General features: G+C 41.7%; 1 protein-coding gene across 1 annotated transcript in view; it reads right to left on the bottom strand.

Annotated features, from left to right (window-relative positions):
* Positions 1-22,652, bottom strand: part of BCL2 (BCL2 apoptosis regulator) — a 155,838-nt gene extending 133,186 nt beyond the window's left edge. The window contains exons 1-2 of the mRNA XM_069958118.1: positions 22,281-22,652; positions 20,874-21,875 (exon numbers count right to left, since the gene is read on the bottom strand). Coding sequence (XP_069814219.1) covers positions 20,874-21,614 — 741 coding nt within the window. The 5' untranslated portion in view covers positions 21,615-21,875; positions 22,281-22,652. The remainder of the gene's footprint in view (positions 1-20,873; positions 21,876-22,280) is intronic.
* Between the last annotated feature and the right edge of the window lie 2,692 nt (positions 22,653-25,344).

The raw sequence follows: 25,344 nt of genomic DNA, 5'->3' as shown, positions 1-25,344 counted from the left end.
CAATGTAAGAAATATAGACCCTTGAACATGAAGCCTTACAGAACATTATTTTTATAGATAATGTAGCGTGTTTTACGTGAATTAAAGATGGAGGAGGTTCATGTGCTGCATGTTTCATTGTGCTGTACTTCCTCTGTATGCAAACTGCTCATTTTTTAGACTAGCAAGGTTCAGCAACAGATGTTTAGCCACTGGTTGGGAAACACTGATTTATGGGGACGATGGCACAATTTATCTAGGGGGCAGTGGCACAGTTTATTGGGGGGCAGTGAGAGTTTATTGTGGGGAGGGGGGAGCAGTGGTACAGTTCATAAGGGCAAAGTTCTTTTTGCAAAAAGAGGGCCTTACTACAGATTGAAGCCCAAAGGGGCTCACCTACAGATGAAGGGCAGAAAGGAGGCCTAATTATAGATATGCGCACTAAGAGGGGGCTCAACTACAGATGGGATCCTAACCACAGAATAAGGCATAAAGAAAGGAAATAACTTTAAAGGCACAAAGAGAGTCACGTTACTGTTGTGAGCTTGTTTAGAGGAAGGTGTTGAAGTGCCTAAGATATTTGTGTGGCAAATGGGGGCATCCATAAGAGGGCTACACAGAGGAGGACCGACTGTTTTACTGTCGCCACGTGAGTGGTCCACAAAGGGGCCCGCTGAGGCTCTGTCACCCAAGGGCCCACAAAACCCTGGAGCCGGCCCTGATTTTTATACTATGTTACTTACAAGATGTGACTAAAAGGTAATTCTGAGATGCTTTAGGTCTGAAGTCCTGAATTCATTTCTGTGGTGAATGACCTTTAGGTTGAAAGTCACCGATTTGTGAATTGGTGCAGAATATATTTTAAAGGTCAATTTGTCAAATCTAAAATAGAGCGAGTTTTTAATATTTGTTCATCTCCATTTTTTACATGGCTCTCTATTACAAGAAAAAGCAGCTAGGTAATAAGCATAGTAACCAGTTTAATTAACAAGTTACTTTTCTGGACCAGTAAATCCAATCACACACAATTTCATTTAGCTACTACAGCATTTCATTTGTGGTACCAGCTTAAAGCGAATGTACCTCTCGGTACATCGCTTGGTGTTTTTTACATGAACAGACCAGCGCCAGCGCAGGGATGCTAGTGCCGTGGTCCCTTTTATTGAACCGCCGCCCGATTTGGTAATAGACTGGCAGCGTGCATGGGGACAAAAAGGATGGTGGCACCTGCATGCCCGGTAAAAAAAAATAAGGTAAAGTTTTTTTTCTTGTGGAAAAGGCTTTTACAAATGGAAGTGTCTGGAGGGTAGCGGGTCCTTTTTTAGCTCAAAGAAACACAGATTTCTCATATTAGCTACCTCTTTGTGGAAATGTTAAAAGAGCAAGAAAACACTATATTGTGGATGTGTCCAAATCATCTTGTTGCGAACACAGATGTAAACAATCAAGATTTATACAAGTAAAAAAATAATCTTAATTGCTCTCTGTAGTTTTTTGCTAATCCATAACAACTCTTGCCAAAACACAATGAAATTAGCTTCTCATCTAATAGTTAAATGACATTTAACAAATGCCAGATACCAGTATGTGTCAGTGTAATTTAACAAATAATATCTGTGCCATGTGTTTACAAGAATATTGTGCTGATCCATGTGATGCAAATAGGCCATCCAACATGACCCTGTCTACCCAGGCATAATACTTTGCTTCTGAAGTTACTATTTAAATCATAGCTACAGTTAAAATAAGGATACTTAGAAATTACTGCAGGCCGGCAGTCTTAAGGCCCTATTACACAACACTATTCGGCCATAAGGGCCAATAACAGTCTTGTATAATAGAAGACAACGATCAGACGACTTGAACGATGTCAGCTGATCGTCGTCTGTCGTCTTTCAACACGTTGAAAGACAAACGACTAAGATAAAATTACGTGTAAATAGCCCAATAGGAAAGAAAAGGTCCATACTGCGGTCTGTAATTAAGGATCCTCAATTACATAAAGTGTAAATGGAGCCTAAGTATGCTACAATTTCCCAATCCAACAGTGGATTATGAAGCTGAGAGCTATGGTACTGCTTGATAGGGTTTCCTTATGGAGACCTTCTTTAAGGGCCCTTGTACATTGAATTATTTGAAAGAACAATGTAGTCATTGATCAAAAATACTTTAAGGACTCATGCCAAACTATGGAAAATATGGATTTGTTAAAAATCTTACAGGAAAAACTCAGTATAAAGGCACATGGAGGAACAGAGGTTTTCTGCACCTGCTACTTGTAAGAAATTGGTATACAAACAGTTGTGTGCGTGAGCCCCAATACAGAAAGAGTAAGGTCACCAAAATATTTGTAACCAAAGCAGAAGTATCTTTTAGTGGGGCCGCTTTCTGAGTTGGAGAAAATAGAAAGTTGATAGACTTTATTCAAAATCACTAATTCTCAATTTAAAATATCCTTTTTATCAATTTCAATAGGCAACTGATCAATAAGTCATTTGAAAGAAGTCCCACCTAACAGTATGTATCGCACATAGAGAACCACAAGCATAAAACCATTCACTTGGCTATCTGACCTATCTGACACATGGCCTATGGTAAATTACATAATGCTTAAATGCTGTCATTTTAGATGTAAAAACTACAGTGTGCATCATATAATAGGTGCTGTATAGTTTGTGAATCTCAGATTTTTCAAAGTGAATCTAGGGCAAGCAGATAGACATCCTTTTATTTTAGTGAAACCCTATGGCAGTGCAAATAGCAAATCTACATCAAGATCCTACAGTTGCAACATGAGATTGAAACCAAAGCTTTGCCTACCCTGTAAAAGCAGCTCTTGAAAACTGCAAATGTTCACATGCTGCAGCCCAAATGAATGTATTTATAAAGCAAAATCAAACCCATGCAGTACACGACGGACATAAACATCTGGTAGTCTGGAACCTGTGCCAGTCAATGTGTTACCCAGTGAGGAACATGTTGTGGTACTAGATGTCTGGATTCATTTTTAGACAATGCGGTATGTCTGTACTAATTGGTTGTAAAACATACCAGAGAGCAGTTAATTTGGATTGCAGGACACTGTGGAGCAGTATTGTACGTACAATGTATGAGAGAGCAAATGCCAGAGAAGGGCTGAATGGGGTACTACAACTGAAAAGTAACTTGCCCCCTATCCACAGGATGGGGAAAGGTAAGAGATCATGCTGCAAATTAAGTACTATACACCAACATCATCTGTCAGTGGTCATTAAAAAAAAATCACATGAAAAATGCAATTTATTCTGATTTTTTACAAAATTTTTAAAGCGACTCCGTACCCACAATCTAACCCTCCCAAACCACTTGTACCTTCTGATAGCTGCTTTTAATCCAAGATCTGTCCTGGGGTCCATTCGGCAGGTGATGCAGTTATAGTGAAAAAAATAACTTTTAATCCGGCAGCGCTGTGTCTAACGGCCGGGGCTTACATTTGTATATGCATTAGGCTGGCACACCCTCTCTGTCCTTCCTCCCCATCCTCCTCATCATTAGGAATACTCCAGGCAGATTGCTTCCTATTCCCCACCTGTGGCAGCCCGGCACATGGGCTGGATCATTAATACACCTGTGCAAAGCTCAAACAGCAGTAAATGTTCCTGGATCATTCCTAATGCTGAGGAGGGTGGGGAGGAAGGACGGAGAGGGTGCACCAGCCTAATGCATAAATAAATTAAGCCCCGTCCGTTAGACACAGCGCTGCCGGATTAAAAGTTGTTTTTATGACAATAACTGCATTCCCTGCCGAACGGACCCCAGGACAGATCTTGGATTAAAAGCAGCTATCTGAAGGTACAAGTGGTTTGGAGGGGACAGATTGTGGGTACAGAGTCGCTTTAATCAATCAAAATTTAAGGCTGCATTCACAAGTTCTGTGTTCGCTCCTTGAAACACAGACAGTGAATGCCTGTCCTGGACAGTTTTCCAGCATGGCATGATGTATCAATATCATGCTGGGAGCAGGGAAAGTCTGAATCTCCATGGCACTGTAATGACGCAGACGCAAAGCTCTGTCATTACAGTGCTGCGAAGATTCAAACAATTTCCGCACTCCCGGCATGATATTGATACATTATGCGGTGCCAGGAAGCAGTCCAGGACAGGCATTCACTGTGTTTCACAAAATGAATGCCAAATATAAGAATGCAGCCTAACCTTAGCATAAGGTAGAATATGTCACAAAAACAGTTTCAGGGTACAAACCCACACACCGTATACGCAACAAATACGCAACAAATACGCAGCAAATACACAGCAGTTTGATGGTGAATATTTAATGCTGAGTTCAGTTATTTAGATCTAATCTGCTGCGTTTTTGTTGCGTATTTGTTGCGTTTTTGCTGCGTATTCGCTGCGTATCGCAGCAGTAAATACGCTGTGTATACGGTGTGTGGGTTTATACCCTCAGAATCATTTGAATACGTAAAAGTGTACCAAATCTATTACCATCTAAAGTGAGACAGGTCAATTTGAAAAATTGGCCTTGGTCCTTAAGGCCATTATTGGCCTGGTCCTGAAAGGGTTAAGGTGTGTAAATTCATCTACTAGTTCTATTGGGTGCTGGAGAACACATCTTCTTAGGAAACTGCAGCTGACCCGATTCACATAAACAGAACTGTAAAACTGTAGTTCTCTGCAATGTGCCCCCTTTATTCTCAGGAACACCATTTGTCTCAAAAGTGAGAGCCCTAGCAATCAAAAGTGATGGTATACCATAGAGATATTGATATATTTAAGATACAACAATCCCTTTAGCGAATTCGCAATCAGGTACAAAGCTTTTTTCTTTTTAATTTAGCAGATCCGTGCTGACGCAGGGATCCCGGTGGTGCAGTCCTTTTTTTTTAAACGCCACCTAGTTAACACACTCAGCGCCGTTCTTTTGCCATGCACCAGCCCTGCGGTATGCACTGGGAGCGGGCCTGCTGCCACCCAGTGTGACAATATCCCCTACCCATTAGAATCAATGGAGCCACATTACAGTGGGGAGGGGATATCGTCACACTAGGGGGCAGCGCACCACTTCTTGTCTCCAGTTTGGGTGAGGTTTTGTAACTCTTAATTGCAAACCACACCTGAACTGGGGACAAAATGGTGCTGTCTCTGGAAGGAAGTGGCTATGTTTTTGTATCGCTGGATAACCTCTTTAATAAATTGTTGACAACCCCCAGTTATAAATCAGGACCCAGAATTAGATGGTCTGACAGAGTAGGAGTCCAGCAATCCTTGTTCACTGCTGAGAATATGAGAAGCATGGAGAACCAGGATGTTTTTGGTCAGTAAAGAAAAACGACTTACAATGACTTGTGCTCTTTCTCCTGAATATTTGTGCTTGAAAAGTGGAAAAGGGATAGAAGGTATGGGGAAAGTATCTAATGGCAGGGGTTGGACAGAGAAATGAGATGCCTTGCAAGTGGCAATTTTCCATAGTGGCAAATGAGTCCAGTCCCTAATGTTGGTATCAATTACCAGCTGAGACCTGCACCTCACATGAATTCTCCACTGTATGGTTTTTCCCGGCACTTTCAGTTTATTGCCAGTAATGTCATCTGTCACACGAGGCGAGAAGAATGGATAGAAGATGCCCTGAATGAACTTTGACCATAAGAATGATGGGATAATGAATTGTAGCACTGTCCAGCACCATCATGACTTCTCGTAATTAAAGTATGAAAAATGGAAAGGAAGATGTTTGTAGGATTAAAGAATTTTGTTACACTGGATGGTGAAAGGAGATTACAAAATTATACTCTACATGCACTCATAGAAACACTCTTGCAGTGTCAAACAACAACCACTGTTTTACATGTTCCTGCAGCTGATACTGCCATATCGGCTGCAGGAACATTTACAGTCCATTCAAATGACTGCATGACAGCATCACTGTGAGTGAACTGTCAATTATTTCAAGCCACTGTTTGGAGACAACAGCCGGAAAGAACTGACAGGTCAATTATTTCCACAGCCGTATATAACAACGACCGTTGTTTAATACACAGTGTGAACAACGGCCGTTGTTTTGCATTGATTTCAATTGCATTGTCTGCAACAAGGGCTATTCTTGTCATAAAAAATACGTAGTGTGAACACAGCCTAAGGAAGCAAGGATCTAAAGTACTGCTAAAGAATAAAGGTCTTATTATATGCAATAAAGACAACAATCAGCGGAGAAGCTGATCATTGTCTATCAGCTAACTTAAAAATCATTGGCCACCAACCGTGCATTGTTATGTGTAATAGGAGGTGTGCGATCTGCGGCTGATGAATTATATCGAAGATAATAAAGTTATACTTTGCCATCTACACTCCTTGCTGTCCTCCTGCCTGTTAACCACTCATCTCTAACAATGTCTGTGCAGCCCTTGCTCCACAATCATCGAGCCATGTTATAGGCTCAGTAAGTGAGCGCTGATCAAGTCGTCAAGTGCAGCCTAATATGAGGGCTAATGGATAATCTAGTTGAGAAATTATTTGGATATAAGTGGGCTGAGACCTCTGCAATGACTTTGCAGCAACTAGACATTGTATAGCTTCTTGTTCACAGAGGGACACTTATTCCCAAAAGTTTCTGGAAGCCTGTGTGCTTTGGGGTGAGCTAGCAGTAGAGATGAGCAAACCGGGTTCGAGTTCGAGTCCATCTGAACCCGAACTTTCGGCATTTGATTAGCGGTAGCTGCTGAAGTTGGATAAAGCCCTAAGGCTATGTGGAAATCATGGATATAGTCATTGGCTGTATCCATGTTTTCCAGACAACCTTAGAGCTTTATCCAAGTTCAGCAGCCCCAGCAAATCAAATGCCGAACAATCGGGTTCGGATGGACTCAAACTCGAACTCTGTTCGCTCATCTCTAGCTAGCAGGCATCCCTGAGACCTGGAGTCACCAGTCTTGGTCCAAAAGATTTATAATTTAAATATAATAATATAATTTCATCCTGACCTTTTTGTACTTCAATTTTTGATTTATTGATTTTTAATCTATAATGGCCCTGAAGACTTGCTTCTGTGTTGAAAAATATATTTAATGATAATACATCTGCTGTGAGGAGATGACAGAAATTTCAGCCTGTAACTGGACTGACTGACACTCAACACTCACAGAGAAGTTTATTCTTTAGCAGGCTACATGAGAAATCCTGAGTCTGCCCCCCACTGGTGGAGTGACCTTACTACCTTGACTGACAGTTTGTATTGTCAGCATTGAAGCTAAAGCTTTTTCACCTCTTAATAATGAAATGTTTTAGCTCCATCTTTCTTCTTATTTGTCTAAGTGGCCTTTTTTGGTAATAAAAATGAGACTCAGAGGGTAAATCATTTCTTCTGTCAATGCATTTCTATGGATTGTATACCAAACTGGAGTTGATTAACTTATCTAGTGATGTATAAGAGAACCAGCAATTATAGTACAGTAGTCACCAACTCCTCACCTATCCTTTACTGTATAGCGCCCCCCCCTCATCCAAGCACTGTAATGTATGGGAGATGGTGGTGCACTGCCTGTACTACTACTGCACTGTATATGCACTCCAGCAGTCTTATACAGCACTGTACTGTATGTGAAGCCTCACCACTGCTTAACTCGCCAGGTACAACCCACCATCCACGCAAAAACGTTCGAAAAACGTTCGAAAACCGAGCAAAGTTCAAACACCACTTCTGGGTAAATTTTCGTTCGAATACCAAGCAGTTACGAGTTCCAAAGCGTTCGAAAACCGAGGTATTACTGTAGTTGCTTTCATGAGAACTAGAAAGGAATACAACATACCAGCATACAGAATACCTGCCAAATAGCTACATACCTGGCAATACAGTTAGCAGCTATGTCTGATCTAAGCATGATGGCATTGGTTTCCTAGGAATGCTTTGACACCGCTTCCCCTGTCCATGTGATCCTGAAGCAGGCCCAATTCTTTATATGGGAGAGAGGACCTTTTATTCTTCATCTAAATGCCCCAAGTCCCTTTTTGAAAAGAGGTATTAGCATTTAGAATCTGTACGCCTCTCTCCCAAACCCTTAAACTTACAGTAAAGCCTTTAAATGACCGAGTTTCCCTGACATCTTTAATTTTTACGGGTGCCCTAATATATTCACAGAAGAAAAGAATTGGTTGTTAAAGCTGAGAAGGTGGCTAGAGGCATCACCTGATCCGATTAAGGGAGAAGTACGGGAAATGCACAAAAAGAGCTTTTTTTCTCTGCACTTACTACTGCATCAAGGCTTCACTTCCTGGATAAAATGGTGATGTCACGACCCGACTCCCAGAGCTGTGCGGGCTGTGGCTGCTGGAGAGGATGATGGCAGAGGAACACTGAGGGACACAGGGCACTGGAGGGACACTGAGCATCCCTCTGCCATCATCCTCTCCAGCAGCCACAGCCTGCACAGCTCTGGGAGTCGGGTCGTGACATCACCATTTTATCCAGGAAATGAAGCCTTGATGCAGTAGTAAGTGCAGGGAAAAAAGCACTTTATAAGCATTTCCCATAATAAGTGTAAATTAGTGATTTGTATAACTTTTGGGAGGCAATACCATACTTTAATAAAAAAATTTTTTTGCTGGACTTCTCCTTTAAGCCTATCTTCCCCATTACTGGGATTAAAGGACTTATCCAAGCATTCTTCAAGAAAACATCACCACCCTTGTTCTAAGTTTGGGTTTGGTATTTAAGCTCAGTTCTATGGAAATAAATGGAACAGAATGGGAAGTGGTATATTCTTTCTAGTCTGACACAGTGCTCTCTGCTGCCACATCTGTCCATGCCTGGAACTGTCCAGAGCAGTAGAGGTTTTCTATAGGGATTTTCTACTGCTCTGGACAGTTCCTGTCACAGACAGGGGTGGCAGCAGAGAGCACTGTGTCACACTGCATAGAGTACACCACTTCCTGCAGGACATACAGCAGCTGATAAGAAGACTTGATATTTTTAAACAGAGGTAAAATCTATATAGATGACTGACACCAGTTCATTTAAAGAATTTTTTTTTTTACCGGAGTACTCCTTTAAGCTGGTTATGACAACTACACACGACTGGCCTGCCTGATCCTACCACAAATTTGTGTAAGAAGGAGCTGGCAACTACTGGTGACCATAGATATTGTTTCTATTGCCTATGTAGAGACAGCAGTCAGCTGGAAACAAGAAGGCATCAAGGCAAGTATAAAGGGGATTTGAAGGATAAACGCACAACAGCAGAGGGCATGGGAAGACACTGGATTTACATTGCACTGACCAATAAAAATAAAATATGATTTATGATGGATTTCAGTGTAACCTGCTGTAATCATTCATGTGCTTGTGCTGGGAATAAAACACTTCCTATCTATAGATGTCACACATGAATAAAGCCAGCAACACTATAGACTATTTCATAATAAGCAGAAGGTCGTCTTTCATAAATAACTGTAATAAAGGCAAATGTAGACAAAACAACATGGATGTCATGATTGTATCTAGAGATGGGCAAATGTAATGATAACGAATCAAAGCACTTCATTATCTCTGCTGCTGTTCAACTCACTGTGCTGCTCCTCCCCGGGTGCTGGAAAAGCTGGATCCAGTCCTGGAAAACTGGGAGACATGTTCCCTGGACAGGATCCAGCTTTTCCCAGCGGCACAGAGCAGCAGTCAGTGAAAAGGCAGCAGGCCGAAGAGCAGATTGCAGACATAACAAAGCTTTTCACTTCACTACTGATGGACATGAGGCTTCTTCTCAGACAGAATGAAGATTGGCCAGGAGGATGCTGAACCAGGCAAAAAAGAAGTTAAGATACAAGCAGGCATAAGAAGAAAGGAGCTGCCAGGGAAAATGTGAGTAATGGTGCAAGTGGGCAGGACTGCCACAGTGGGAAACAAACATTAGAGCAGAAACTAACCTACTCAACTATCACACCAACAAAGCACAATGCTGATGTGACAAAACACCTGTTCTAAATATATCACTGAAAGGGGCATTCCCATCACCTAAAGGTAAAAGGGAATGCAAAAGAAAGCAATTTTGCAAACACTCTGCATTAGCAGAATTGCTTTCTTTTGAAGTTTGGCCCCTTCCTCCCTCCATACTGCTGTCAGCTCAGGAAGCAGTAAGTATACTTTATTCCCCTTTTCCCTCTATAGCACTGATTCGGCTCAGCACTGCTGCTTCTTGTCCTCGCTCCCCCTGGCAACAAAGCAGGAAGTAAGTAGGGTTGCAGCTGTTTAAAAGGGATACTCTGGAGGAAAAACATTTTTTTTTTCATATGATCTGGTGCAGGGGCGTAACTAGAAATGGCTGGGCCCCATAGCAAACTTTTGATTGCCCCCCCCCCCCCCGACTGACCACTAAACGGTCAAGTGAAGTCATAACTACATAACTGCTAGCTCTGGTCAGGAGTGCTTGCAGTTAAAGGGACATTTGCAAAACCCAGGAAACCAGCAGGGCCACCGGTGCTGCAAATGATGACGACTCAGGGGGCCCAGTGTATTGCAGGAGCAGGCCATGGGGCCCCCTGATGCGACGGGCCCCATAACAGCCGCTATGGCTGCTATAGTGGTAGTTACGCCCCTGATCTGGTGTTAGAAAGTTATACAAATTTGTAAATTACTTCTATGTAAAAATCTCCAGTTTTTCAGTACTTATCAGCTGCTGTATGTCCTGCAGGACGTGGTGTATTCTTTCCAGTCTGACACAGTGCTCTCTGCTGCCACAGCTGTCGGTGACAGGAACTGTCCAAAGTAGTAAAGGTTTTAAAAGGGGACTTGCTGCTATTCTAGACAATTCCTCACATGGACAGATGGGGAATCAGAGAGCACTGTGTCAGACTGAAAAGAGTAAACCACTTCCTGCAAGACATACAGCAGCTGGTAAGTACTAGAAGGCTAGAGATTTCTAAATAGCAGTAATTTACAAATCTGTCTGATACCAGTTGATTTAAAAACAATTTATTTTACTGGAGTGGCCCTTTAACACAAACTGATTGTCAGCAAGCAGGGGCACTCACCGCAATCGGTCTGTGTGAAAAGGGCCAGTGATCAGCCAACAAAGAAATCTCATCAGCTGATCACTAGGGGCAACTAAGATGTGAACAAAGCTTTACATATTTGTACAATTAGTCCACTTTTTCATTCTGTCTCCATTAGCTCATATAAATAAGAAAGAAAAGTAAAGAAAATGTAAAGACAAAAAGAAAGCAAAAGAAAGCAGCGCGGCTATATCACTACAGTGCCGCGAAGATTCAAACACTTTCCCTGCCTGTCGTCATATAGCAATAGGAGTAGAGATGAGCGAACTGCTCAGACTTTTGGTCCGAAAGCAGTTCGCTCTCTCATCATGTCTTTAATCCCGGCCGCATGGTTGCGATCCCGCGAATATGCGGCCAGGATATTCCAAGGAATCGCTGTTGAATTCCCTGGAATATCCTGGCCGCATATTCGCGGGATCGCAACTATGCGGCCAGTATGAAAGGCATGATAATAGAGCGCCGATGTCCGCTCAACCCTAGCTAGGAGCGGGGGGAGAGTCCATTACTGGGTTTCCCCATCCGTAGCTTCCGTGGAATAAGGGACGTGGGAATAACGAACGTGGGAATAAGCGCTAAAGGCTGTATAACATGGCCAGAGATGCAGTATAAATGAACACTACTCACTTACCTATTACACAGCTCCGTTTCTCCAAAAATAAGCCCTACCACAGAAATAAGCCCTAGCTTGATTTTAGAGTAGGCCTTAAATATAAGCCTTACTCTTAAAAGAAAAAGCTACTCCATGTAGTACAAGAAAGGAATCCAGAATAACGTGTGATTGCTGTTCATGGAAAAAATAATCCCTACTTGAATATGAGCCTTTTTTTTTTACAAAAAAAATATAAGACTTTTATTTTCAAAAAACATTGTGGGAACATTGACTATAAGTGAATGATCAACCAAAAAGTGAGCATCTCTGCGCTTGTCAGCTGATCATAGGCTCTGTTACACAGGGTAATAGCTATATTTAGCAAAAGAGCATTTTATGCTCGCACTGATCCAACAAAAAGAGGATCGCTATTATCCATAAGGATAGCTTCACATCGGGTTTTTGCTTTTTGTATAACGGATCCATTTTTAAATGTTTAGTTTTAACACAGATCTGTTTTGAGCCATTTATTTTTTTTTCTATAAACAATCACTGTGGACCTAGTCTAACTTGGTTGAATTTTTTCCAGCTCTACAAGGTAGATTGAATCACAGAAGTGACTAGGGATTTATACATAGTTTTATGACCTCAATAGACCCCAAAAGTGCCCACAACCACTACGTGTAGTATTTTATGTATAAATAGCAAATCTCATGCTGAGACTCAGCTTTTAATCAAGTTATCTGACGGTCATTGTACAAAGCATACCAGGAATATATATCATTCTACTCTCCAGCAAACAGGTCTTTTACATATTTAGATTTCTGCACTTGAATTCAGACTCACATCTGACCATCTGTTCAGCGTATCATGCACAACACTCACTTACGAAACCTTGCAGGTATTTGCTATTTAATGCAAACAACACAGTATTGTTTGTTTGGTTTTTTATACCTAGATTATGAATATATTAAAGGGGTAGTGCAGGGTTTTATATTAATTCACTAAATAAAACACATTACAAAGTTATACAACTTTGTAATGTGTGTTATTTAAGTGAATGGCCCCCTTCCCAGTGTTCCCCCCACCCCGGAAGTGTGGTGCATTATACTTACGTATTTGCTGTCGACCCCGGCCGCCATCTTGAGTCGACGACGTCATCTTCCGTCAGGCCGAAGATGAATAAATGTTAAATGCCACACTACCCCTTTAAGGAAGGGGTTTCATATTAAGCTCAATATGATAAAGAAATGGTACTAAACATGGCTGCTACTAAGTATTCTCTGAAGTAAAGCTCCTATCCCTAACCCTCTCACTTAGGTTTCGGGGTTCATGATGTTGCAGGCCTTCTCAGACAATTAGTGACTGAGGCAGAACACCACTGCAGCTGCACTACAGTTTATTATTTTCAGTCACCCTTTCACCGAACATATATATATATATTTAAAAAAAAAATCCCCTGCCTGAACAACCCCTATAAGTGCCACTGTACCTACATTTAGTCCAGAAGAAAGCTGTTCTTCCTAAGGTAAACTTCTTAAAGGAGAAGTCTGAGGCTGGGGCACAGACATAATAAAGTATAATTACCAGCCCCATGCCCCTGCAGCGCCTCATTACTGCTTCTGGATCCTACTCTGGAACTCATTTTCCCCTGGTTTCTTGGTACGTCATGACTGATGGACTGCCCGCTCAGCCAGTCAATGACTACAGCAGTGTCCCGCCCCAGTCACTGACTGGCTGAGGGGCAAATCCATCAGCTGGGTCGTAGCGTTGCAGGAGAGAGGCCGGTCCAGGAGTGGTAATATGTCACTACGAGGGTACAGAGGAAAGGAAGGAAAGTATAGTTTCTTTATTATGTTCCCCCTGCTTTCACCAAATTTTTTATTTTTGCTGGACTTTTCCTTTAAGGTGCAAATATACCTGCAAGATTTAGCCCAGCAGACAGCTGTTCTTCCTAAGGCAAACTTCTTAAAGGGAACCAAATAGCATGATTGTGCCGATACGGTTCCCAGCAGCACATTATAGACCTAATGTGCAGCTTCCGGAGCACACCGGCCCCGTCTTAGCTTTACAAAGGGAAAAAAGAGGTTTTATTATGCAGCGCCAAGGCCTGTCAGCCTGCAATGCCAAGCTGATTGGTTCCCTTTAAAGTACAAATATACCTAAAAGATTTTGCCAAGCAGACAGCCGTTCTTCCTAAGCCACCCAAAACTAGGGAAATGGGAAATAAGTCACTGCCAGACACATCTCAGAGGTATCAGATATACCTGACCCTTCTTTACCCTGACATCTGCCACTGGGACATCCCCATACACAGCATGCTTCAAATCTACTGGAAAAAAAAACTTTATATGCTGTAAGTAAATGTGATTTTTACACACCAGCCACTTACACTGTACTGTACTTTGTAGCTGATTTTTGGTGAGAATTCTAATGAGTGAATCCATCCTTAACTGGATCCCTCCTTTCCTCTGCCATTCTAGATCTAGCAACATGAAAAAACAAACAAACAGAAGCGTCCTTATATATTCTGGATTTTCAGTTCTCCCCACTGTACACATAGCAAAGGTCACTTGCTATCAGGTAGTAATCATTAATGCATTATGAAAATATGTGAAGATTTCAATAGATACATTTTGAGGAGTCGCAGGATCTCCCCTCTCAGCCACAACATATTTTTGGTTCCGAGGGTTATTGGGTGAATTCTTTAGCTCCTGAACTAGAGCTGTGTTTAAAGCTTTACTAAAACAGGAACAACAGCATAAAAACCCACTGTTATCTAATACTGCAGCTTTTGCATGCAAAGGATGTGATGCCATAGAAGAGTACTTTTGCTGTCATATTTTGTCTCTGCGTGTTAAACAATAAGATTGTTATGGCTAGATCCACCAAGCAGTACGGCCATATTTGCGTGCCTGAGAGCCAGAAGGTTAATGCTCATCATCTGATCTTGGGAAATAACTGAGGTCACTCCTCCCTTTGTAATTTCACATTTAGTTTTCATCAATTGTTCAGATTAAAAGGCTAAGAGAAGTTTCAGCAGAAAAAATAACTGGTATGAAATACTAACAAGCCAGAAGCTAAACTGAATAACCTAAGCAATAAAACACAGCAAAAAGCATTGTTTCTGGGGGCACCCTAAAGAGCGTGCCGTCCCAACACTGTGCAGATGACAGATTAGCTAATGAAGGTGCATGACGGTTTGGCCCGAAGGGAAAGAAAACAACACTGACCAATTCCACCTGTCATAGATGAGAGATGCCAGGAAAATGTGCAATCTGCATGATTACTAAATGTTTATGGAGCTTACATGTATTTATCTTGTGTATGTGTGCCAAGTCTCCAGAATACACCATTTCTAAGCATTTCTATTTTAATGGCTATTTCTGGAAAAAGAGAAAAAAACTGTATTCATTTTCAATAACACATATACCAGTAACAGTATGTTCTGAACCTATCCTCCACCTGTGATAGGTGTCTCTATTTACAAGGACATGCTTAACCCCTTTAGACCCTTCATGACAAAGCATTTTTAGTTTTTTCATTGTTGTATTCCAAGAGACATAACTTTATTCTGTTCTTGGCGTAGCCATATCAAATATTTTTTTTATGGTAGGGGAGTACACATTGGTTAACTTTAAAGGGGTATGTGCCCTGGTTAGGAGAGAGTTAACAGTTCAGTCCCCCCTATAAGCTAAACTTGTTTGTAATAGGTTTCTATTACATGAATTAGTCAGTTTGTCTGTAGCACATCCTGACTCCCCTGAAGCTGATGAAAATGCTCACTTTCTGGTCCACTCTGTCTCCACCCCTCCTTTCTGAGACATGTAATCACCGCCTCTTCCTATCAGTGATCATCCAGCCAAAGCAGAAGCAGAACAAGGAGATGTAGTTTCCTGGCTGGGTGCCATGATGTAAAACTGGGATAATTTGTGAAAGTATCAATCTGGGGCTAGGAGTAATGTAGAAAAGTGGGAAAGGTGTCAAACAATCAGTGGGGTTTCAGTGAGTGTTCCTATATGCTTTTTATGCATTTTATTTTTTTTTATGGGATCATTGGAATACCCCTTTAATTAAACCTTTTGTGGTAGGGTAGGGGAAGAGGGAAAAATGGGAACCCAACTGTAATAAAATTTGAAATGTATGCTGTACAAATGCTACCCTTATTCTCCGAATTGGTACATTTAGGGCGCCTTCACACACATATGAAATCCGCTGCAATGTGTAGTGTAATTCCCTATGGCACTACATTCTCGCAGCACATTTACTTTCCGCTGTGAGTATGTAGCCCCTGACCCCTTAAACCCACTGCTGCCCGGTTAATACATTACCTGTCCGCTTTCCGACCTACTTGTCCAGCTTTATGACGTCAGTGGCTTGCGGCAGGACAGCGAACAGATTGGTTGAGTGGGACGTCAGGCTGGAGTGCACACAGGTAATATATTACCCAGGGCAGCGGTGGGTTAAGAGGGCAGGGGAGAACAGTACACAGTATCGGACTTCACTGCGGAATTCACGGCAGGAACTCTGGTGCCATAGTCTATGTTCCCACACAGTATTTCTGCTCAGTATTTTGCAACCAAAACTACAGAAAGAATATGTTCACACACTGTTGAAACTGGGCAGATGGCCATCATTTAATGGCAAATAACGGCCATTGTTTTAAAATAACTGCCATTATTTGCCATTAAATGGCGGCCCATCACTCAATGCATGTATTATGTCCAGCAGTTTTTGTGCCAGGCTTAAAAATATTTAAATGAGAGGACCCCTTTTAATTCCAAGAAAGATACAGAGCTCTAAGAAAAAGATGTTTCAAAATGATAATTTTTTGAGGGATAAAAGTAATTACTAAAACAGACAAGTCAGGAGAGGTGGCAGGTCCTCTTAACATATGAACATTTGCTAGGTTGGCTGCTACAGATGTAAATGCTTTTAGAATTTATATATTATGAATCTGGTTCAAAGAAGCATAGGGTTCATACGTACCATTTTACAACACTTTTAATGCACCTTTTTGTACAAATAAATGAGTAGCATAAAAATGCTAAACAACGCCTGAGCAAAAGCATGTGACTTTTAGATGCCAGGAATCTGGTGTAGGGCGAATGAAAAATTCCCTCTTCGTAATTTGGCAGCATAAATCGCATTACACAGAAAAAGAAAAAATGTCCGGCTGTCCCATAGTAACCAATCAGAGCTCAGCTTTTGTATCTTATCGAGCAATGCGATTGGTTGCTATGAGAAAGCCAAGCGGTTTGGCTGTTAGACAGTTTTTATTTATTCCCCCATGAATGTAATCCTTGTTTTTGGACCTTGTGTTGCACCTATTCTTGTTTTTGGAAAAAACGAGTCACCAAAATAGGGCCCAAAATTCTGTAGAAAACTATAAATAAAACATCACAAATATGTGCACAATGCTTGCAAATTTATACACAAAAACTCTTGAACAAAAACTTACTCCATGCAAGCCTTATTAAATTCCCCCCACTGTTTGTGAATCCAGAATAAATCTGGCAGATCAGATCACTTTGACCATTTATTACAATACAACACTGTTAGTCAGATGGTACGATTAGATTTTAGAGAGGTATTTCTGATTAGTGAATTGACTGCTTAATAAGATTTATTTCAACACAGCTTGTCCTTATTAACATCCAACTGATTTGAGTGGAATAGGAAAGCAACATTTCAAGCTTGTTCTAATGCACATTATTGGAAAGAGGAGGAAGCAATTCGACAATTGTCTACAATATTTTGACATTCAGGATGGCAGGCTATTCCCTTGTGGGGTGGGAAGAATCAATGAGAGTTTTCTTTGCTAACAGCATAAACGTCTGTAATGACAACAGAACAAAGTACTATTGTAACCTACAACTCCAAAAAAGACAGGTAGGTAGAAAAGGGGGAGCTCTTCTCTATGGTTAGTCCTAGCTGCTTTCATTACACATCAGGTCAGACGTCACAGTTCATTGGCAATGGGTCTCCTCTTGTTTATTGCAGAGCTGTGTTGGCAATCTCTGGAGAAGGGAAAACTGAGTGGTTGTCAGTGAAGTGGAGCTGTGTGACTAGAGCTATTGTGTAGTATCTCCCTCTATTGAGCTATTGAGTAGTGTGTAGTTATCTCCCTCCTTAAGCTCATGATGGTAGCTCCTTGTCACTGCTGTCTTATGTCTATCATCTCACTGTCCTACTACTCCTGTCAGTCACCAGTGTATCACTACTCCTGTCAGTCACCAGTGTATCACTACTCCTGTCAGTCACCAGTGTATCACTACTCCTGTGTCAGTCACCAGTGTATCCCTACTTCTGTGTCAGTCACCAGTGTATCACTACTCCTGTCAGTCACCAGTGTATCACTACTCCTGTCAGTCACCAGTGTATCACTACTCCTGTGTCAGTCACCAGTGTATCCCTACTTCTGTGTCAGTCACCAGTGTATCACTACTCCTGTCAGTCACCAGTGTATCACTACTTCTGTGTGAGTCACCAGTGTATCCCTACTTCTGTGTCAGTCACCAGTGTATCACTACTCCTGTCAGTCACCAGTGTATCACTACTTCTGTGTCAGTCACCAATGTATCACTACTTCTGTGTCAGTCACCAATGTATCCCTACTTCTGTGTCAGTCACCAGTGTATCACTACTCCTGTGTCAGTCACCAGTGTATCACTACTCCTGTCAGTCACCAGTGTATCACTACTTCTGTGTCAGTCACCAATGTATCACTACTCCTGTGTCAGTCACCAGTGTATCACTACTAGTGTGTCAGTCACCAGTGTATAATAACCTCTCTCCACAGCTGTCACTGCTGTCTCCATGCCTGAATGGGAACAATAACGCAGTGGGAGGCCATCACAAAGACATTAGTGACAGGGGAAGGAGTATGTATAGTAGTAGTAGGAGTATGTATAGTTGTTGTTGTTTTTTTTTTAATTATTATTCAACTGCACCACAAGCAGTTAGGGTGTGTGGCTTTAAAAGAGGGTAGAGCATATGCTTATGAAAATACTGGTCTGGACGAGATTTTTTTATTGGGGTCCACTGACTTTGACTGACAGATCTTTACTTATTTGCTTATTGGGAGAGTTCTGCCAATCAGGGCCAGTGGACGATCCCAATGACTCAGCCCCTTTCCTGGCTTTAATTACACCTATGGTTAAGGCTGTATTAAACAGCAAAATATTGAAGGGGAAGTGAGCGCCGACCTGTCAGGTCAGTGATTGCTTCCCCCTTATTTTCTACTCGCTGCCTGTGCTATTATATGCATAGACAGTGTGCGGGGAGCAGCAAAAGGGGTGTCATGCTGTCAAAATCTGGCTGCATCAAGGTGCTGAAAGAACACAATCAGCCAACATTGTGCATGTTGGTTGATCGTGGTCTTTTAACATGTCCTATCACACCAAAAGCTTATCAGCCAGAACGCACAGTAATCGACCAAATAGTGAATAATATACCATTGCCATAAGAGAGTATGCACTGACAGGGGGGTAATTTATGCCTTGGCTTTGCAAGGTGCTATGTGAGCAGAAAGAAAAACAGCTATAGCATTACAACAAGGCAGTGGTTACATCGCAAAAGCAGCCATAATCTAAGCAGTGAACCACTGCTGCTGCTGATACTGATAATGACAGGGAGGGAGAGAGGGCATTACATACAGGAGGCAACAGTTTGTAGATGGACAGCAGACCACAACTTTATAGTGGTTAGACAGAGGCCATGATTTATCTTTCAGACATCATGTGGACCCTGTGGAACAGTGCATGAAAGGGGGCAGGCATGCTCAGGATACATGCACACAGTCTAGGCTTTCTCCTGTGTATAACACTATGTAAGACCTGTCCTCATTTCCTGTGTCCTATCATAGAAACATAGAAGATTGTCGGCAGAAAAGACCACCAGGCCATCTAGTCTGCCCTTTTAGTATTTCCCTTTTTATTATCTTAGGATAGATTTATTCCAGTCCAGGCATTTACCAACCACATCTGCTGGTTTATGCCTCAGATTCTGCCTTGTTCTTAAGTTCAGATTTTTAACTGGTATCCTGGTCTCTCTGGTGCAAGAGACAGAATTCCCGTAATATCAGGTAGTAAACAGCAGTTAGCGGGAAAGTGAGACACCTAGTGGTCAAGACTTTAGGGCTTCTTTTTAATATAAGGAGTGTTACAAAGAAGTTAGGAATTACATAGGCTTAGAGGTACACAGTACTACGATGAAAAGTACACAGTATAACAAAGTTCCAAATTTATCAAGAGTGGCCTATACTGTTATACACTTTGTTATAAACATCTTTAGACTTGATGAACACTTTATGCCATGTCACATTGTAAGAGGCAAACTTTTCCCTTTGCTCCCTACTCACATATCAAGTATGTCTTAGATGAAAAATGTCTTAGATGCATCCTTTTGTGAAGCCCTTGGAGTTTTTATCGAAAAGTTGCATGCTCTAGGCATGGTGATTCTATTATCAGGTGTTTTTCTAGGCTTCTTTACAGTACATGAAAAACATGTAAAAAAAACCAAAAACCTTGTGTTTTTTAAAAACATAAAAAAGTAAAAATTCTAAGCAGATCTGAGTTTGAAGGATCAATTGTGAAAGTTCTGCTGTTTATTCAAATTACATGCACTAAAATACTGAATCAATGTATGACAGACAAATGTGTATTCCCATTTCACGTAAAGAGCTGTGTCTATACAACAAATGGTGGTTTAGTCACATTTATTACTGAATTTTCACCAACTACTGTACAACAGTCATGGGGGGCAGAAATGAATGGTCCGTAGTGTTTCAAGCATTATGTAAAAGCATAGTGAGGTCTGCCCCCTTTGTAAATTTGGCACAGTATCCTTCAGCCTCTTCAATATTCCCTACCTCTCTATCCATTAATATAATGGAACAAGCTTTACCAATCATATCTTCTATCTACAGCTCATATACTGTTTGTTCTGCATTAACTTGTGTGGTCAACGTTACAAGCTGCTATATTTTAGGGTTAAAAACTTAAATGCCTGTCTACAAACACTTAACATACTGTGCCTTGTTTACGAGGTGATACAATGAGAAAAATACTTGTACTACTACTATGCTGGAACTTCCAGGTGCATGACTTACAAATAGGTATAAAACGTGTCTTCTCAGCTTCTTCTATCCATTGTGAAGAATTGTTTCTCAAATCCTATTTTTATTCAGAATAATATTTGCTCAAGCAAAATAAACATTATGAATAAAGTATGTACATTGTCGAGACAAACAAAAAGGTTAACATACCCATCCTCCCTGTTCTTGGATCCAGTTCTGTAGATGTCTGTTCAGATACTCGGTCATCCATCCAGCAATGGAATCCACCAATGGTGACATCTCACGATTCACACTCTCTACACACATAACTCCTCCAAACTCAAAGAAAGCCACAATTCTGCCCCAATTCACCCCATCGTGAAATAGCTCCTCCACCACTGCAGCAAAGCGGAGACGAACTGTGGATGGGGTCAGGTGGAGGAGCCCTGAGATATGTCTGAAGTCTTGTTGGTACAAATTGGAGAACTCATCTCCTGCGCGACTCAGTGTCTGGAATAGCGCAGGTGGAACAGGTCGTAAAGGGGCATCTTCAGCATTATCTTCATCTAGTTGACTGGCATCTTCATCAACGTTCCCCTCTCTCTGGGCATCATCCAAATCTGCCTGAGGTGAAGGGATGGGGGATGCAGCAGATGTAGAGCTTCTGGGAGCAGCAGGTGCATTGTCTAGAAGTGGTTCTGGAGAATGACTTGGAGATTCATTATCTGAAGAGGAAGCAGCAGGCAAATCTGAAGCGAGAGGTTGTCCACCCGGTACAGCAGATACCTCTCCATCATTAGTAAGATTGTTGTTAGCAGCAGAAGTAGCTGGGAGGCCAGAAGATATCTGTCTCCCTTCTTCCCATTCATAGCCTCTCTGTGACAGCTTATAATGGATGTATTTTACTACGATGTCCCGATGGTCATAGCCGCCTCTCCTACGATGAGCCATATCGTCCAATGAAACCAGACGCAAAAAAAAAAAAAAGAAATCTTAATATAAAAATATAATAAGATTGTAATTCCACCCAGGTCTCAGAAACCGTCTGCAAGTGTTAGACTTTAGTTGTAAGCGCTGGGTCTCGGAGATGCTCTCTCATTCTTCAAGCTCTGGATCCTCCCTCCTCTTCCTTCCAGTTCTGTACATTTACTGTAATTTCCCTCCTATAGGTGTTTTCATTGTCAGATTACAGGGGACATTCCCTTCTTCTAGCTGCAATACAGATACATGTGGGTGTCCTGCGTGTAATGCAAAACTTCACAACTATTATTAAAAAGAAAAGAATGTGCAGAGATGCAGAAGAACTCCCTGTGCTCCCTCCCCCCTGAATACACATAGATCTAGATGGGAGAGGTATCATGGCAATGTTGGAGGATATCCCCATCACAAGATGTAACGTAGAAGGAATATATGGCCAGACCCCATCTGTTTGCTATAAATCTCTGACATCTTGATGATAAATGACTTTGCATTGTTTATTAACATTGATGAGGATGAGTTACTGCCCATATGTGTACATATATATATGTATATAGATATATATATACACACACACATCTTCCCTCCATGCCCCTAGCTAGCAGTGTGCAGGCACAATGAATTATGTAATATACTCACTGGCTTCCCCAAATAAGGCTGTGATGATGTCGGACTTCCCTGTTCATTTGAATCCATGTAACAACTTCCAGGGACCTTGAGGCTCCGTCCACTCACATCCTCAGAGGCAGCTCCATGCATCAGTGGCTGTCACATAAGCATCTCTGTGCAGGCCACCCAGGCACGGCTGCACCAAGTGCCTCACTACTACTGCTGCTCATGGAATCCCCTGACACCCAGGCTGCAGCCACCTCTGCTCGCTATGCACCGCAGGCTGCACTCAGTCTGCTCAGTGTCATTCAGTTTCTCTGTGTTGTGCTTCCTGCCGTCATGTTGACTCCGAGAATGTGGCTGGAGGCGGGACGCAGCTCGCTGTGAATCCTGTGCAGTGTGTGAGCAAGAAGCTAGAGTGCAGGGCGGACTGGATGTGATTTCCTTCTGTGTAATGCGCATGCTGCTAATCACTGCCCTCTAGTGGACGCTGTGTTCTCTGCAGGCTCGTTCCAATTCAACTGGAGATGTTCCTGTACATTTACTGATTGGAATAAGCGATTGATGTTTTCAAAGGGTTAAATGGCTGACGTCACACTTCCAGCACACAGAGTGGGGTGTCTGCCATCAAACTCATTTCAACTCATTTTAGCCTAAAGTTGTTGTGGGTATAAAAACTGGCTTCAAAGTGGGAAGATGGGCACATCTTACTTATTTGAAAAAGTACCCTAGCTGTTATTTTCAAAGGATTAAATGACTTTGGGCCATTGATATCCTACTGGCTGGCACACACATAGGCATATTCATAGCACGCTCAATTGGACTGGTCCAAAGTGGTTCTGGCTATGAAAACTGGCATCAAAGTGGGCAGACTGGTGATGCTTTTAAGTGGCAAAAATGTTTGGACCACTGTTTTAACACTCTGAAACCCAAATCTGTCCAATCTGGCCCAATAAAAAAGTTTTCATCACTGGGCACTTTCTGCCTATCACAGGGGTGAGGAACATTTGTGTATTTATAACATCATGTGTGAGGCTGAAAGTATAGTGCACTTTCAGAAAGCTGACACATGCCAACCAATAAGTTGCTGTGTCTATATTAAGTTTGCTCTGTGGGTCACTTTGTTTACAGCTATACTCAATTTACATTATTACTATATAGGGGAACATTATTACTATATGGGGGAACAGGGGGACATTATTACTATATGGAGGAATAGGGGGACATTATTACTATATGGAGCAATAAAAGGGGGACATTACTATATGGAGGAATGGGGGGACATTATTACTATATGGGGGAATAGGGGGACATTATTACTATATGGAGGAATAGGGGGACATTATTACTATATGGAGGAATAGGGGGACATTATTACCATATGGTGCAATAGGGGGACATTATTACTATATGGAGGAATAGGGGGACATTATTACTATATGGAGGAATAGGGGGACATTATTACTATATGGAGGAATAGGGGGACATTATTACTATATGGAAGCACGGAGAGCGTTATTTCGTTATGGGGCACAATTACTGTTAGGGGACATGGGGGCTTTAGTATGAGATCAGTGGCCCAAAGTAATTTACCATTTAAAACCTTTATTCAAATAGTTCAAAAATGCCTTTCTGACCACTTTGATACAAGTTTTTATACTCAAAACCACTTTGGGCCACTTTGCACTTAACTGCTTTAGATGCAGGTCCTCCCCCTCTGTGCGTTGACTATGTGAAATCAGTGAGCCAAAATCATTTAAAATGATTTAACTGAAAATTAAAATAAATTAGTGATGAATGAGCTTGCTGAACCAAAGCTGAATGCTTGGCATTTAATTTCTGGCGGCTGGAGAAGTTGGATGCAGCCCTAGGGCCACCAGAAAAATATGGATACAGAGGTTAGAAAAAACACAGCTACTTTATCACACCTGTCCTCAGGTTGTGTTTGGTATTAAAGTTCAAAACCCTTACCCAAACACGAGGCTGAAGTTGGTTTCTTATTCGGCCAGTTTCTTATTCGGGGCTGAAGTTGGTTTCTTATTCGGCAGTTTCTTATTCAGAGGATTTTTCTTTTTCCTGTTTTAGGTATTATTCTTACAGAAAATGTATAATATTCATACCCTACCGTAAGTGAGGGGCCCTGAGAGGACTGGTGATAAAAATGGCAAAAAAGACCCCACGGTTGGCATAAAAATGGGCATGAAAGTAAAACCACAAAATTATTATTTAAAAATAAAATTGACTTTGGGCCACTGATCTCACACTGATAATACACAGAGAGGGATGCCCCGCATCATACCCAAGAGAGTCCAGCCTGGCCCAAAGTGGTTCTGGGTATAAAAACTGGCATCAAAGTGGGCACATAGCCATTTTTCATGATTTGAATAAGTAACAGCTATTTTCAAAGGGTTAAATGAGTTTGGGCCACTGATCTCACACTACGTACACACAGATAGGCATGCCCCGCATCACATCCAAGAGAGTCCAGCCTGGCCCAAAGTGGTTCTGGGTATAAAAACTGGCATCAAAGTGGGCAGATTGGCATTTTTCCCAATTTGAATAAGTAACAGGTATTTTCAAAGGGTTAAATGAGTTTGGGCCACTGATCTCACACTGATAATACACAGAGAGGGATGCCCCGCATCACATCCAAGAGAGTCCAGCCTGGCCCAAAGTGGTTCTGGGTATAAAAACTGGCATCAAAGTGGGCAGATGGGCATTTTAGTCCTATTTTGAATAAGTAACAGGTATTTTTTCAAAGGGTTAAATGAGTTTGGGCCACTGATCTCACACTGATAATACACAGAGAGGGATGCTCCGCATCACATCCAAGAGAGTCCAGCCTGGCCCAAAGTGGTTCTGGGTATAAAAACTGGCATCAAAGTGGGCACATAGGCATTTTTCATGATTTGAATAAGTAACAGGTGTTTTCAAAGGGTTAAATGAGTTTGGGCCACTGATCTCACACTGATAATACACAGAGAGGGATCCCCCGCATCACATCCAAGAGAGTCCAGCCTGGCCCAAAGTGGTTCTGGGTATACAAACTGGCATCAAAATGGGCAGATTGGCATTTTTTCCTAATTTGAATAAG

The sequence above is a fragment of the Dendropsophus ebraccatus genome, chromosome 2 (genome assembly GCF_027789765.1).
Source record: "Dendropsophus ebraccatus isolate aDenEbr1 chromosome 2, aDenEbr1.pat, whole genome shotgun sequence".
Classification (NCBI taxonomy): Eukaryota; Metazoa; Chordata; class Amphibia; order Anura; family Hylidae; genus Dendropsophus; species Dendropsophus ebraccatus.
This window is presented reverse-complemented; position numbering and strand designations above follow the sequence as displayed.